The sequence below is a fragment of the Bos indicus genome, chromosome 15 (genome assembly GCF_029378745.1).
Source record: "Bos indicus isolate NIAB-ARS_2022 breed Sahiwal x Tharparkar chromosome 15, NIAB-ARS_B.indTharparkar_mat_pri_1.0, whole genome shotgun sequence".
Lineage (NCBI taxonomy): Eukaryota > Metazoa > Chordata > Mammalia > Artiodactyla > Bovidae > Bos > Bos indicus.
Window position 1 is genome coordinate 50,642,654 of NC_091774.1, and position 13,549 is coordinate 50,656,202.

A 13,549-nucleotide genomic window follows, 5' to 3' on the forward strand; every position below is an offset into this window, starting at 1 on the left:
GGCAGGTGGATTCTTTACCACTGAGCCACCAGGGAAGCCCAGCATATGATCTTTTAGGTGATAAACAGAGTCCTTTTCTTCAGGAAGTTTAATTCTAGTAGGAGAGATAGACACTAAACAAATATATATTTAATTAACTATTAACTATTTAATATCTATTAATCTATTTAAATATCTATTTAATTAACTGTACTTATTTATAAGAAGAATATGAAAACTATGTACTGAGGAGTCTTAAACTCTTATGAGAATTGGAAAAGGCTTAATTAAGACGGATTATTATTTGGGCTTCCCTGGTGGCTCAGAGGGTAAAGTGTCTCCCTGCAATGCGAGTGACCTGGGTTGGATCCCTGGGTTGGAAAGATCCCCTGGAAAAGGAAATGGCACCCCACTCCAGTATTCTTGCCTGGAGAATCCCATAGACGGAGGAGCCAAGCAGGTTACAGTCCACCGGGTTGCAAAGATTTGGACATGACTGAGCGACTTCACTTTCTTTCACTTTTTCTTTCTATTTGAGGATAAATAGGCTTTGATTAGGCAAAGAGGAGCTTTATAGAAGGTGGAGGAAGGCACAAGAAACAGGAAGGGACACATGTGAAATCCCATAACCAGAAGTTTGTTAGTGAGGTCCAGGAACTTAAAGAATGCAAATTTGGCTGGATTGAAGAGGCCAAAGTGTGGTGGTTGGGGGTCGGGGGGGGTGGGCGGTGAGGAATAGTGTGAATTGGCACTAGAGAGGTAGACATGGGCTGAATTTTGCTGTGACTGAAGTAAATGATAAAGATTTAGGACTGTGTTCTAAGTACAATAGAAGATCTTGAGGGACCTTTTGCTTTGGGTGAATAAATAATTTTTTAAATATTCAAAGTGCATTCTGACTGCAGAAAGAAATTTTTGAAAGGGGGCACTCATGGGTGGAGGATGATAAGTTAGGGTGCCTGGAGGAAATGAACTATGCTATTTTTGACTACACTAATGGCAGAAAGTAAATAATGATTTTGTATGTTTTGAAGGCAAATTTGAAATTCATTAAGTGTTGGTTTAATGAAAGAAGAGGTTTCAAGAATGGACTCAGGTTTTTGGAGTGTTAGAAGACTCTCCAAATAAAGATTTTGTGAATGGCTACTCTCATATCATATATGTGGTTGCTTCTGGGTCAATAGCCTTTATTCTTTATCCCTTGATATTTTAAAATAAGATTATGGAAAGTTATAAGTTAAAACTTGTGCAGATTAATTTGAACAGTTATGTTCACTAATGTGTCTATTTACAAGTGTATGTATGTGCTCAGCAGTTCAGTCCTGTCTGACTCTTTGTGACCCCAGGAATGAACTCACCAGGCTCCTCTGCCCATAGAATTTTTTAGGCAAGAATACTGGAGTGGTTTGCCATTTCCTACTCTGGGGCATCTTCCTGACCAAGGGATTGAACCCGAATTGGCAGGAAGATTCTTTACCGCTTCAGATCAGATCAGTTGCTCAGTCGTGTCCGACTCTTTGTGACCCCATGAATTGCAGCACGCCAGGCCTCCCTGTCCATCACCAACTCCCGGAGTTCACTCAGACTCATGTCCATCCAGTCAGTGATGCCATCCAGCCATCTCATCCTCTGTCGTCCACTTCTCCTCTTGCCCCCAATCCCTCCCAGCATCAGAGTCTTTTCCAATGAGTCAACTCTTCACATGAGGTGGCCAAAGTACTGGAGTTTCAGATTTAGCATCGCTCCTTCCAAAGAAATCCCAGGGCTGATCTCCTTCTGAATGGACTGGTTAGATCTCCTTGCAGTCCAAGGGACTCTCAAGAGTCTTCTCCAACACCACAGTTCAAAAGCATCAATTCTTCAGCACTCAGCCTTCTTCACAGTCCAACTCTCACATCCATACATGACCACAGGAAAAACCATGGCCTTGACTAGATGGACCTTTGTTGGCAAAGTAATGTCTCTGCTTTTGAATATGCTATCTAGGTTGGTCATAACTTTCCTTCCCAGGAGTAACCATCTTTTGATTTCATGGCTGCAGTTACCATTTGTAGTGATTTTGGAGCCCATAAAAATAAAGTCTGACACTGTTTCCACTGTTTTCCCATCTATTTCCCATGAAGTGATGGGACCGGATCCCATGATCTTTGTTTTCTGAATGCTGAGCTTTAAGCCAACTTTTTCACTCTCCTCTTTCACTTTCATCAAGAGGCTTTTGAGTTCCTCTTCACTTTCTGCCATAAGGGTGGTGTCATCTGCATATCTGAGGTTATTGATATTTCTCCCGGCAATCTTGATTCCAGCTTGTGTTTCTTCCAGTCCAGCGTTTCTCATGATGTACTCTGCATATAAGTTAAATAAACAGGGTGACAATATACAGACTTGACGAACTCCTTTTCCTATTTGGAACTAGTCTGTTGTTCCATGTCCAGTTCTAACTGTTGCTTCCTGACCTGCATACAAATTTCTCAAGAGGCAGGTCAGGTGGTCTGGTTTTCCCATCTCTTTCAGAATTTTCCACAGTTTATGGTGATCCACACTGTCAAAGGCTTTGGCATAGTCAATAAAGCAGAAATAGATGCTTTTCTGAAACTCTCTTGCTTTTTTTATGATCCAGTGGATGTTGGCAATTTGATCTCTGGTTCCTCTGCCTTTTCGAAAACCAGCTTGAACATCAGGAAGTTCATGGTTCACATATTGCTGAAGCCTGGCCTGGAGAATTTTGAGCATTACTTTACTAGCATGTGAGATGAGTGCAATTATGTGGTAGTTTGAGCATTCTTTGGCATTGCCTTTCTTTGGGATTGGAATGAAAACTGACCTTTTCCAGTCCTGTGGCCACTGCTGAGTTCTCCAAATTTGCTGGCATATTGAGTGTAGCACTTTCACAGCATCATCTTTCAGGATTTGGAATAGCTCAACTGGAATTCTATCACCTCCACTAGCTTTGTTCATAGTGATGCTTTCTAAGGCCCACTTGACTTCACATTCCAGGATGTCTGGCTCTAGGTCAGTGATCACACCATCGTGATTATGTGGGTCATGAAGATCTTTTTTGTATAGTTCTTCTGTGTATTCTTGCCATCTCTTCTTAATATCTTCTGCTTCTGTTAGGTCCATACCATTTCTGTCCTTTAACGAGCCCATCTTTGCATGAAATGTTCCCTTGGTATCTCTGATTTTCTTGAAGAGATCCCTAGTCTTTCCCATTCTGTTGTTTTTCTCTATATCTTTGCATTGATCACTGAAGAAGGCTTTCTTATCTCTTTTTGCTATTCTTTGGAACTCTGCATTCAGATGTTTATATCTTTCCTTTTCTCCTTTGCTTTTCGCTTCTCTTCTTTTCACAGCTATTTGTAAGGCCTCCCCAGAGAGCCATTTTGCTTTTTTGCATTTTTTTTCCATGGGGATGCTCTTGATCCCTGTCTCCTGTACAATGTCGCGAACCTCATTCCATAGTTCATCAGGCACTCTATCTATCAGATTAGGCCCTTAAATCTATTTCTCACTTCCACTGTATAATCATAAGGGATTTGATTTAGGTCATACCTGAATGGTCTAGTGGTTTTCCCTACTTTCTTCAATTTAAGTCTGAATTTGGCAATAAGGAGTTCATGTTCTGAACCACAGTCAGCTCCTGGTCTTGTTTTTGCTGACTGTATAGAGCTTCTCCATCTTTGGCTGCAAAGAATATAATCAATCTGATTTCGGTGTTGACTATCTGGTGATGTCGCCACCAGTACAAAAACAGTGAAATGGATGCTTAGGCATGTGCAAGAATATACACACACATATATATGTGTGTGTAAGAGAATATATGCATAATTATATACATATATACATGCATACAAATGGATTTACATAGATGAGGGATGTATGTTGGGTTGGTGATGAAATTTTGTGTAGGTGTGTTTGTGGTGATGATACTGTGAGTTCTGTTCTTTGATTATTTCACAAAATTCTCAATGCTATTAGGTCCTTGGATGTTGCTGCTTCTTTTCTGCCAAATATTCAGTGCTGTGAAAGGAAGATATCAAAATTTTCTTCTGTCTAAACACTAGTTGTTTCATCTTATCTCCCTTTTTAAGATAAGCAAATTAAATTCAAGTGAGTGGAGGTCATCGCATGTGATTGTCTAAGAAGTAAAAAGATGCAAAAACCTCTCAGACACTGATTTAAACATAGTTTTCCCCTCTGTTGTTCCACTTCTACATCCATAAAGCCATTTACCTATCTAAAAACCTTTTTTCAATTTAGGAGCTGGAATCCAGGTGGGAGAGTCCAGCCTCAAACAGTGGTAAGAACATCATGATGAACACTAGCTCATCACATGTCAACCACCATAGCTTCATTTTGACAGGTATCCCAGGAATGCCAGATAAAAACCCATGGATGGCTTTTCCCCTTGGATTTCTCTACACCATGACTCTCCTGGGAAATGGCACCATCCTAGCCATCATCAAGGTAGATCAGAGTCTCCATGAGCCTATGTACTACTTCCTCTCTATCTTGGCTCTGACTGATGTTGGTCTCTCCATGTCCACCCTGCCCTCCATGCTCAGCATCTTCTGGTTTAATGCCCCTGAGGTTCCCTTTGATGCATGCATCACACAGATGTTCTTCATCCACAGTTTTGGAGGGGTAGAATCAGGAGTATTAGTGTCTATGGCCTTCGACAGATTTGTGACCATCCGAGACCCACTGCACTATGCTTCCATCCTCACCCATGGCATCACTGGCAAGATTGAAATAGCTGTCATCATCCGGGCAGTCTGCATGGTCTTCCCTGTGCCCTTTCTTATAAAGCGGCTACCCTTCTGCCATTCCAATGTCTTGTCTCATTCGTACTGTCTCCACCAAGATGCAATGCGGTTAGCCTGTGCCAGCACGTGTGTCAACGGCCTCTATGGCCTCATAGTAGTCATCTTCACTTTGGGGTTTGATGCCCTCAACATTCTCTTTTCTTATGTGCTCATCCTGAAGACAGTACTGGATATCGCTTCCAGAGCTGAAAGGCTCAAAGCGCTCAACACCTGCCTCTCCCACATCTGTGCTGTGCTCATTTTTTTATGTTCCTCTCATTGGTGTCACCATGATCCACAGGTTTGGGAAACATCTGTCACCAGTAGTACACACATTCATGGCCAATACCTATCTGTTACTGCCTCCTTTACTAAACCCTGTTGTCTATAGTGTGAAAACCAAGCAGATACAGAGGAGGATCATCCAGGTGTTCCAGAGGAGAAAGAACAGGGTCTAGGGTAGTGGAATCAAATGTAATATGGAGAATAAGAAGCATTTTGAGCAACTATAATGCAGTCAAATTATACACATCTGGGAAAATCGAAAGTGGGCAAGGCTTGTAGGTGAAAGTCTTTCTTGTTCTGTATATGCTCCATTTTGGAATGCATATTTTTTGGTATCTGGTGTCACTTGAAAAATCTAATGTAATTAATGTAATTGTTCTTCTCTGAAACTAGAGATGAGCATCAGTGAAGACATAAATCATCACCTGTTTATCCAGGTAACACTTCTGAGTGTTTATTCATATAATGTTAAGTAATATTGTTCTATAGTTATCAATTAAATAATTAGATAACGAACGATTCAAAGTGCTATACAGCACTGCTGAAAGGCCTGAGATATTTTTTCTTAATATGGGGAAAGAAAATTGTTCCATAATCAAACAGCATTTATTTTGTTGTTTCAACGTTTATTGGGTAAAGAGTGCCTATGTTAAAATTAAAACAAACACATGTGTGGTTACTTAATATGTGTCTTTTCATTTAAGGGTTATTACTTCTTTACAGTTCTAGTTTTCAGTCACATATTTAGTAGAATAACAGGTGCTCTGTCTTTACTCTTTAAACCCAGCAGAAGTGAACTCTATTTTGCTGTGTACAAAGGACCCAGCAAAATTTTATCAAGTAAAAGTACTGCCATGCTTTGTATAAGGACAAGTGAACACTTGCAGCACTGGGAAGTTTAAGAAAGCAGGGTACCCATGTGTGGGAATGAGTATGTCAAAGGTGATGTGTCTGCACTGAAGCTCATACCTGCTGTATGTATTTTGTTAATCATTACACCGTCAAGTTGCTAGAGGGATGACTTATTAAACAGATGTACATTTAACACTAATGAAATGCCAGTCGTGAAGCTGGACCCTGCATGTGGGTTCAATCACTCAGTTGTATCCAACTCTTTGGATGTGACCCCATGAACTGTAGTCCACCAGGCTCCTTGGTCCATGGAATTTTCCAGGCAAGAATACTGGAGTGGATTGCCATTCCCTGCTCCAGGGGAATTTTCCTAATCCAGGGATCAAACCCAAGTCTCCTGAATCTCCTGCACTGGCAGGCAGATTCTTTACCACTGTTCCACCTGGGAAGCCTTCTGGTCCCTGAAGACACAGAGAAAAAGGCACCAACTTTCTGCACAGTTTCTGGCATATTTCTCTGCAAGGAAATATGTATACAAGTCAAGTAGGTATTACATTACAACATCACATTTAATTTGCTATACTAGTAGTTTTAATTGCCTTTATATATTCTCTCAGTGAATTCTCCCAACAGTCTTTGAGAATAATGTTATCACATTTTATACATGAGGAAATGAGGTTTAAAGAAGTTAAGTAACTTACTCAAAATCATACAGCTTCTAAGTGGAAGAACTTGATTCATGTTTAGATCCATTGATTCTAAAACCTGTAAATTGAGACTTGACACATGTCTCAGGGTTTTCTAGACTTACAAGAAAACTTGAGGTAGAGGGAAAGAACCAGTGATCCTAAGATGTGATGTGTAAGAGATGTTACTAATCAATATTATTGAAAAGTTATTTCAGGTCAGTTCAGTTCACTGGCTCAGTTGTGTCCGACTCTTTGTGACCCCATGGACTGTGGCACGCCAGGCCTCCCTGTCCATCAACAACTCCCAGAGTTTGCTCAAACTCATGTCCATCGAATCAGAGATGCCATCCAGCCATCTCATCCTCTGTCGTCCCCTTCTCCTCTTGCCCCCAATCCCTCTCAGCATCAGATTCTTTTCCAATGAGTCAACTCTTCACATGAGATGGCCAAAGTACTGGACTTTCAGCTTTAGCATCATTCCTTCCAAAGAAATCCCGGGGCTGATCTCCTTCTGAATGGACTGGTTGGATCTCCTTGCAGTCCAAGGGACTCTCAAGAGTCTTCTCCAACACCACAGTTCAAAAGCATCAATTCTTCGGTGCTCAGCCTTCTTCACAGTCCAACTCTCATATCCATACATGACCACAGGAAAAACCATAGCCTTGACTAGACGGACTTTTGTTGGCAAAGTAATGTCTCTGCTTTTGAATATGCTATCTAGGTTGGTCATAACTTTCCTTCCAAGGAGTAAGTGTCTTTTAATTTCATGGCTGCAGTCACCATCTGCAGTGATTTTGGAGCCCCCAAAATAAAGTCTGACACTGTTTCCACTGTTTCCCCATCTATTTCCCATGAAGTGATGGGACCGGCTGCCATGATCTTCGTTTTCTGAATGTTGAGCTTTAAGCCAACTTTTTCACTCTCCATTTTTACTTTCATCAAGAGGCTTTTGAGTTCCTCTTCACTTTCTGCCATAAGGGTGGTGTTATCTGTATATCTGAGGTTACTGACATTTCTCCCGGCAATCTTGATTCCGGCTTGTGTTTCTTCCAGTCCAGAGTTTCTCATGATGTACTCTGCATATAAGTTAAATAAGCAGGGTGACAATATACAGCCTTGACATACTCCTTTTCCTATTTGGAACCAGTCTGTTGTTCCATGTCCAGTTCTAACTGTTGCTTCCTGACCTGCATACAAATTTCACAAGAGGCAGGTCAGGTGGTCTGGTATTCCCATCTTTTCAAGAATTTCCCACAGTTTATTATGATCCACACAGTCAAATACTTTGGCATAGTCAATAAAGCAGAAATAGATGTTCTTCTGGAACTCTCTTGCTTTTTCCATGATCCAGCAGATGTTGGCAATTTGATCTCTGGTTCCTCTGCCTTTTCAAAAACCAGCTTGAACATCAGGAAGTTCACGGTTCACATATTGCTGAAGCCTGGCTTGGAGAATTTTGAGCATTACTTTACTAGCATGTGAGATGAGTGCAATTGTGTGGTAGTTTGATCATTCTTTTGCATTGCTTTTCTTTGGGATTGGAATGAAAACTGACCTTTTCCAGTCCTGTGGCCACTGCTGAGTTTTCCAAATTTGCTGGCATATTGAGTGTAGCACTTTCACAGCATCATCTTTCAGGATTTGCAATAGCTCAACTGGAATTCCATCACGTCCACTAGCTTTGTTTGAGGTGATGCTTTCTAAGGCCCACTTGAGTTCACATTCCATGATGTCTGGCTCGAGGTCAGTGATCACACCATTGTGATTATCTGGGTCATGAAGATCTTTTTTGTACAGTTCTTCTGTGTATTCTTGCCATCTCTTCTTAATATCATCTGCTTCAGTTAGGTCCATACCATTTCTGTCCTTTATTGAGCCCATCTTTGCATGAAATGTTCCTTTGGTATCTCTGATTTTCTTGAAGAGATCTCTAGTCTTTCCCATTCTGTTGTTTTCCTCTCTTTCTTTGCATTGATCGCTGAAGAAGGCTTTCTTATCTCTTCTTGCTATTCTTTGGAACTCTGCATTCAGATGTTTATATCTTTCCTTTTCTCCTTTGCTTTTCACTTCTCTTCTTTTCACAGCTATTTGTAAGGCCTTCCCAGACAGCCATTTTGCTTTTTTTGCATTTCTTTTCCATGGGGATGCTCTTGATCCCTGTCTCCTGTACAATGTCACGAACCTCATTCCATAGTTCATCAGGCACTCTATCTATCAGATCTAGGCCCTTAAATCTATTTCTCACTTCCACTGTATAATCATAAGGGATTTGATTTAGGTCATACCTGAATGGTCTAGTGGTTTTCCCTACTTTCTTCAATTTATGTCTGAATTTGGCAATAAGGAGTTCATGTTCTGAACCACAGTCAGCTCCTGGTCTTGTTTTTGCTGACTGTATAGAGCTTCTCCATCTTTGGCTGCAAAGAATATAATCAATCTGATTTTGGTGTTGACCATCTGGTGATGTCCATATATAAAGTCTTCTCTTGTGTTGTTGGAAGAGGGTGTTTGTTATGACCAGTGCATTTTCTTGGCAAAACTCTATTAGTCTTTGCCCTGCTTCATTCCGTATAGATAGATGCTTTCTAAATGGAAAACATGAATCAGCTCAGAATTTGGAGGTGATATGGAATGAGGGAAACTTTTCTCAGGGGGAAGAAAACAACCAGAACAGGAGACAATATGTGGCTCAGATGGTAAAGTGTCTGTTTGCAATGCGGGAGATCTGGGTTTGATCCCTGGGTAGGGAAGATCCTCTGGAGAAGGAAATGGCAACCCACTCCAGTACTCTTGCCTGGAAAATCCCATGGGAGGACACTGGTAGGCTATAGTCCATGGGTTGCAAAGAGGATATGACTGAGTGACTTCACTTCACTTCACATCATAAAGAAGATATCTTATAAAAACATATCTTGAATATATGACCAAGTTTATTACCTGTACCTGTTTTAGATAAGCTTCTTAGCCAGGAGACTTGGTCTCATGCTATTATTGCATGAAACCTTTTTGCAGTCTTAAGAAAAGGTGACCCTGAGACCTTGAGAAGTGGGAGCTGAGGTAGAAGCCAGTATGAAAGACTTCAGATAAAATTGGAGCTACTCTGATGCTGCAGTTGCTGTGGCAATCATCATCTTCATCTTTAAAGGAGAAATGTGATGGAGACACAAACTAGATAGAGGGAAACTCAAAAACTCCTTCACCAATACATTTGTTTCTGGGGTCAGCTTTCAAGTATGTACAGCACCAAAGACGACAGTTATGGAGAACATTTCCACCTGTCTCTGAAATGTAGAGTGTGATCTAGAAATTTGGTGCATCAATTAAATGTCAAGCACTGCATTGAGTGAAAACAACCAAGAGCTGAAAGTCCTCAAAGAGATTTGCTCATCCCAAGGATATTGGTCACTGCACTGCTACTAGGACCTTTGCTCTCATATTGGAACAAGCAAATAGAGACATATCTTCTTAACAGTGGTATTGGTGGTGGTTTAGTCACTAAGTCAAATCTAATTGCAACCCCATGGACTGTAGCCCTCCAGGCGCCTCTGTCTGTGGGATTTCCAAAGCAAGAATAGTGGAGTGGGTTGCCATTTCCTTTTCCAAGGGATCTTCCCAACCCAGGGATTGAACCCAGATCTCCTGCATCGAGGGAGATTCTTTACCAAGTCACCAGGGAAACCTCTTCTTAACAATAACCCCTAGCAACTCCTGTTCCAGGCTCAGGACTGTGATAGTATTGGTGAACTCTTAGCAAGCCCTTCCAGAGGTAGTAGGACTCAAGTCTCCCCACAAATCCCAGAAGGTTTAAATGATATTTTATACTCATTTTATTAAATGTCAGCAATATGCCTTTGTTTTTTATAAAATTAAAAATTTTTATTGCGAACCTATCTAAAATTAATTCAGAAAGACTGGTGAACCTGAAAGCAGTACTAAAATGGGAATAAGCTTTCTTCACTTTCACAGCATCATCTTTCAGGATTTGAAATAGCTCAACTGGAATTCCATCACCTCCACTAGCTTTGTTCGTAGTGATGCTTTCTAAGGCCCACTTGACTTCATATTCCAGGATGTCTGGCTCTAGGTGAGTGATCACACCATCATGATTACCTGGGTCATGAAGATCTTTTTTGTACAGTTCTTCTGTGTATTCTTGCCACCTCTTCTTAATATCTTCTGCTTCTATTAGGTCCATACCATTTTTGTCCTTTATCAAGCCCATCTTTGCATGAAATGTTCCCTTGGTATCTCTAATTTTCTTGAAGAGATCCCTAGTCTTTCCCATTCTGTTGTTTTCCTCTATTTCTTTGCACTCATCACTGAGGAAGGCTTTCTTATCTCTTCTTGCGAGTCTTTGAAACTCTGCAACCATGAACTTCCAAATGTTCAAGCTGGTTTTAGAAAAGGCAGAGGAACCAGAGATCAAATTGCCAACATCTGCTGGATCATTGAAAAAGCAAGAGAGTTTCAGAAAAACATCTATTTCTGCTTTGTTGACTGTGCCAAAGACTTTGACTGTGTGAGTCACAATAAACTGTGGAAAATTCTGAAAGAGATTGGAATACCAGACCACCTGACCTGCCTCTTGAGAAACCTATATACAGGTCAGGAAGCAACAGTTAGAACTGGACATGGAACAACAGACTGGTTCCAAATAGGAAAAGGAGTATGTCAAGGCTGTATATTGTCACCCTGCTTATTTAACTTATATGCAGAGTACATTATGAGAAACGCTGGGCTGGAAGAAGCACAAGCTGGAATCAGGATTGCTGGGAGAAATATCAGTAACCTCAGATATGCAGATGACACCACCCTTATGGCAGAAAGTGAAGAGGAACTCAAAAGCCTCTTGATGAAAGTGAAAGAGGAGAGTGAAAATTTTGGCTTAAAGCTCAACATTCAGAAAACGAAGATAATGGCATCTGGTCCCATCACTTCATGGGAAAGAGATCGGGAAACAGTGTCAGACTTTATCTTTTTGGGCTCCAAAATCACTGCAGATGGTGACTGCAGCCATGAAATTAAAAGACACTTACTCCTTGGAAGAAAAGTTATGACCAACCTAGATAGCATATTCAAAAGCAGAGACATTACTTTGCCAACAAAGGTCCGTCTAATCAAGGCTATGGTTTTTCTAGTGGTCATGTATGGATGTGAGAGTTGGACTGTGAAGAAAGCTGAGTGCAGAAGAATTGATGCTTTTGAACTGTGGTGTTGGAGAAGACTCTTGAGAGTCCCTTGGACTGCAAGGAGATCCAACCAGTCCATTCAGAAGGAGATCAGCCCCGGGATTTCTTTGGAAGGAATGATGCTAAAGCTGAAACTCCAATACTTTGGCCACCTCATGTGACGAATTGACTCATTGGAAAAGACTCTGATGCTAGGAGGAATTGGGGGCAGGAGGAGAAGGGGATGACAGAGGATGAGATGGTTGGATGGCATCACTGACTCGATGGATGTGAGTCTGAGTGAACTCTGGGAGTTGTTGATGGACAGGGAGGCCTGGCGTGCTGTGATTCATGGGGTTGCAAAGAGTCAGACACAACTGAGTGACTGAACTGAACTGAAGCTTTCTTGTACACAGTATTATTAAATTTGTCTTAGCTAGGCTAGTGTCTGTTCTGACAGACTTCTAAAGTAGCTACTGATTTGAGTAATAGGTAACTACATACCATGAAAGACCCAAAGAATCTTTTGTGTTAGATTTTAAAGATCAAATAAAAACTTGAGCAAAAGTCATGTGGCTCATGTAAAAGAATGTAAGTCGCTCATTAATATACATTGTATATGCGTGCTTTTGTTCTTCTTCTTCATATATTGAGTTGGCCAAAATGTTTATTTGGGTTTTTCCATAACATCTTAAGGATAAACCCAAAGGAACATTTTGACCAATCTGATACTTTGTCTTCAAATTAAATCTGTAGTAATTCTTTAACCTTCTACCCTGAGTGTCATCCCACCCTGCCCAACCCATTTTATCTGTCTCATACAATATAGCTAGTTCAACAGTCCCCAGAAAATCTGCCTGACTGAGCCTTGGCCAACACATGAACTGCTTTGGGAACAGCGTACAACACTGTCCCCCATAGGGATGCTGCAGTTATCCAATATGACAGCATGTAAAAGGCTCTGGTGTTGTCTTTTGCTTCGTGGACAGTCTATAAGTACTTCTATTGTCTTACATTCAATATTCTTGAACACTTCCTATAGTTGCACAACCCTTCATAGTTTACAAATACTTGTCCTTATATCATTAAATTTAATTTCATTACCACACTGGTTGTTAAGTGATAATATTTCCAGCTTCAAAATGAAGAAATTGCCATTAGAGGTAGGGAAGGGAACATCCAGTGTCACACATGGAAGAGTTAAAGCTCACCCTTCATCTATTGATCTTAAGTTATACAATATGGTTGGCCCCTGCTCAATTGTATACATTTATATTCTTAATCCTAAAATTTAGCCATCTTTCTAATCCATGTTTTATTTAACAATGTATTATCCCCAGGTGTTCTCTTATTATTTAATGAGTATAGTTCATTTCTCCCCTATTAAGCTAATAGAGGCCATTCCTAACTCTTGATCTAGAATGTTAAATCAACTCAATGATCTTTAATTTAAAAGACATTAAGCTTGTGGCTTATTTCTGCTCAGAAGAGTTATTACAGAATGGAATTAGTAATATTCCCCTTTCATTTGTTACGGGCCAACTCTAACGCAAGGCCACAGGAAAGTACATGGAATGGTTCTTATAAATGCCGCTCTTTATATACTGCACAAAGGATGATTTGGTGCAGGAAGAGGAAAGTATGTTCTGAGAGCAGGGAACTATCTCTGCCCAATTCAAATCACACTGAAAATGTGAAAAAATAAAAACTATTTTTTCCTAGTCATAATTGAGCCTTTACAGAAGAGATTTTTCCTCTCTTAAACTGGCAGACA

The 13,549-nt window shown here is 40.6% G+C and overlaps 1 protein-coding gene across 1 annotated transcript; it reads left to right on the plus strand.

Annotated features, from left to right (window-relative positions):
• Window positions 1-4,287: 4,287 nt before the first annotated feature.
• On the plus strand, window positions 4,288-5,239 carry LOC109568988 (olfactory receptor 51H1-like). The gene is given in 2 exon segments (XM_019974330.2): window positions 4,288-5,043; window positions 5,045-5,239. Coding segments are annotated over 2 exon segments (951 nt in total).
• Window positions 5,240-13,549: the final 8,310 nt, after the last annotated feature.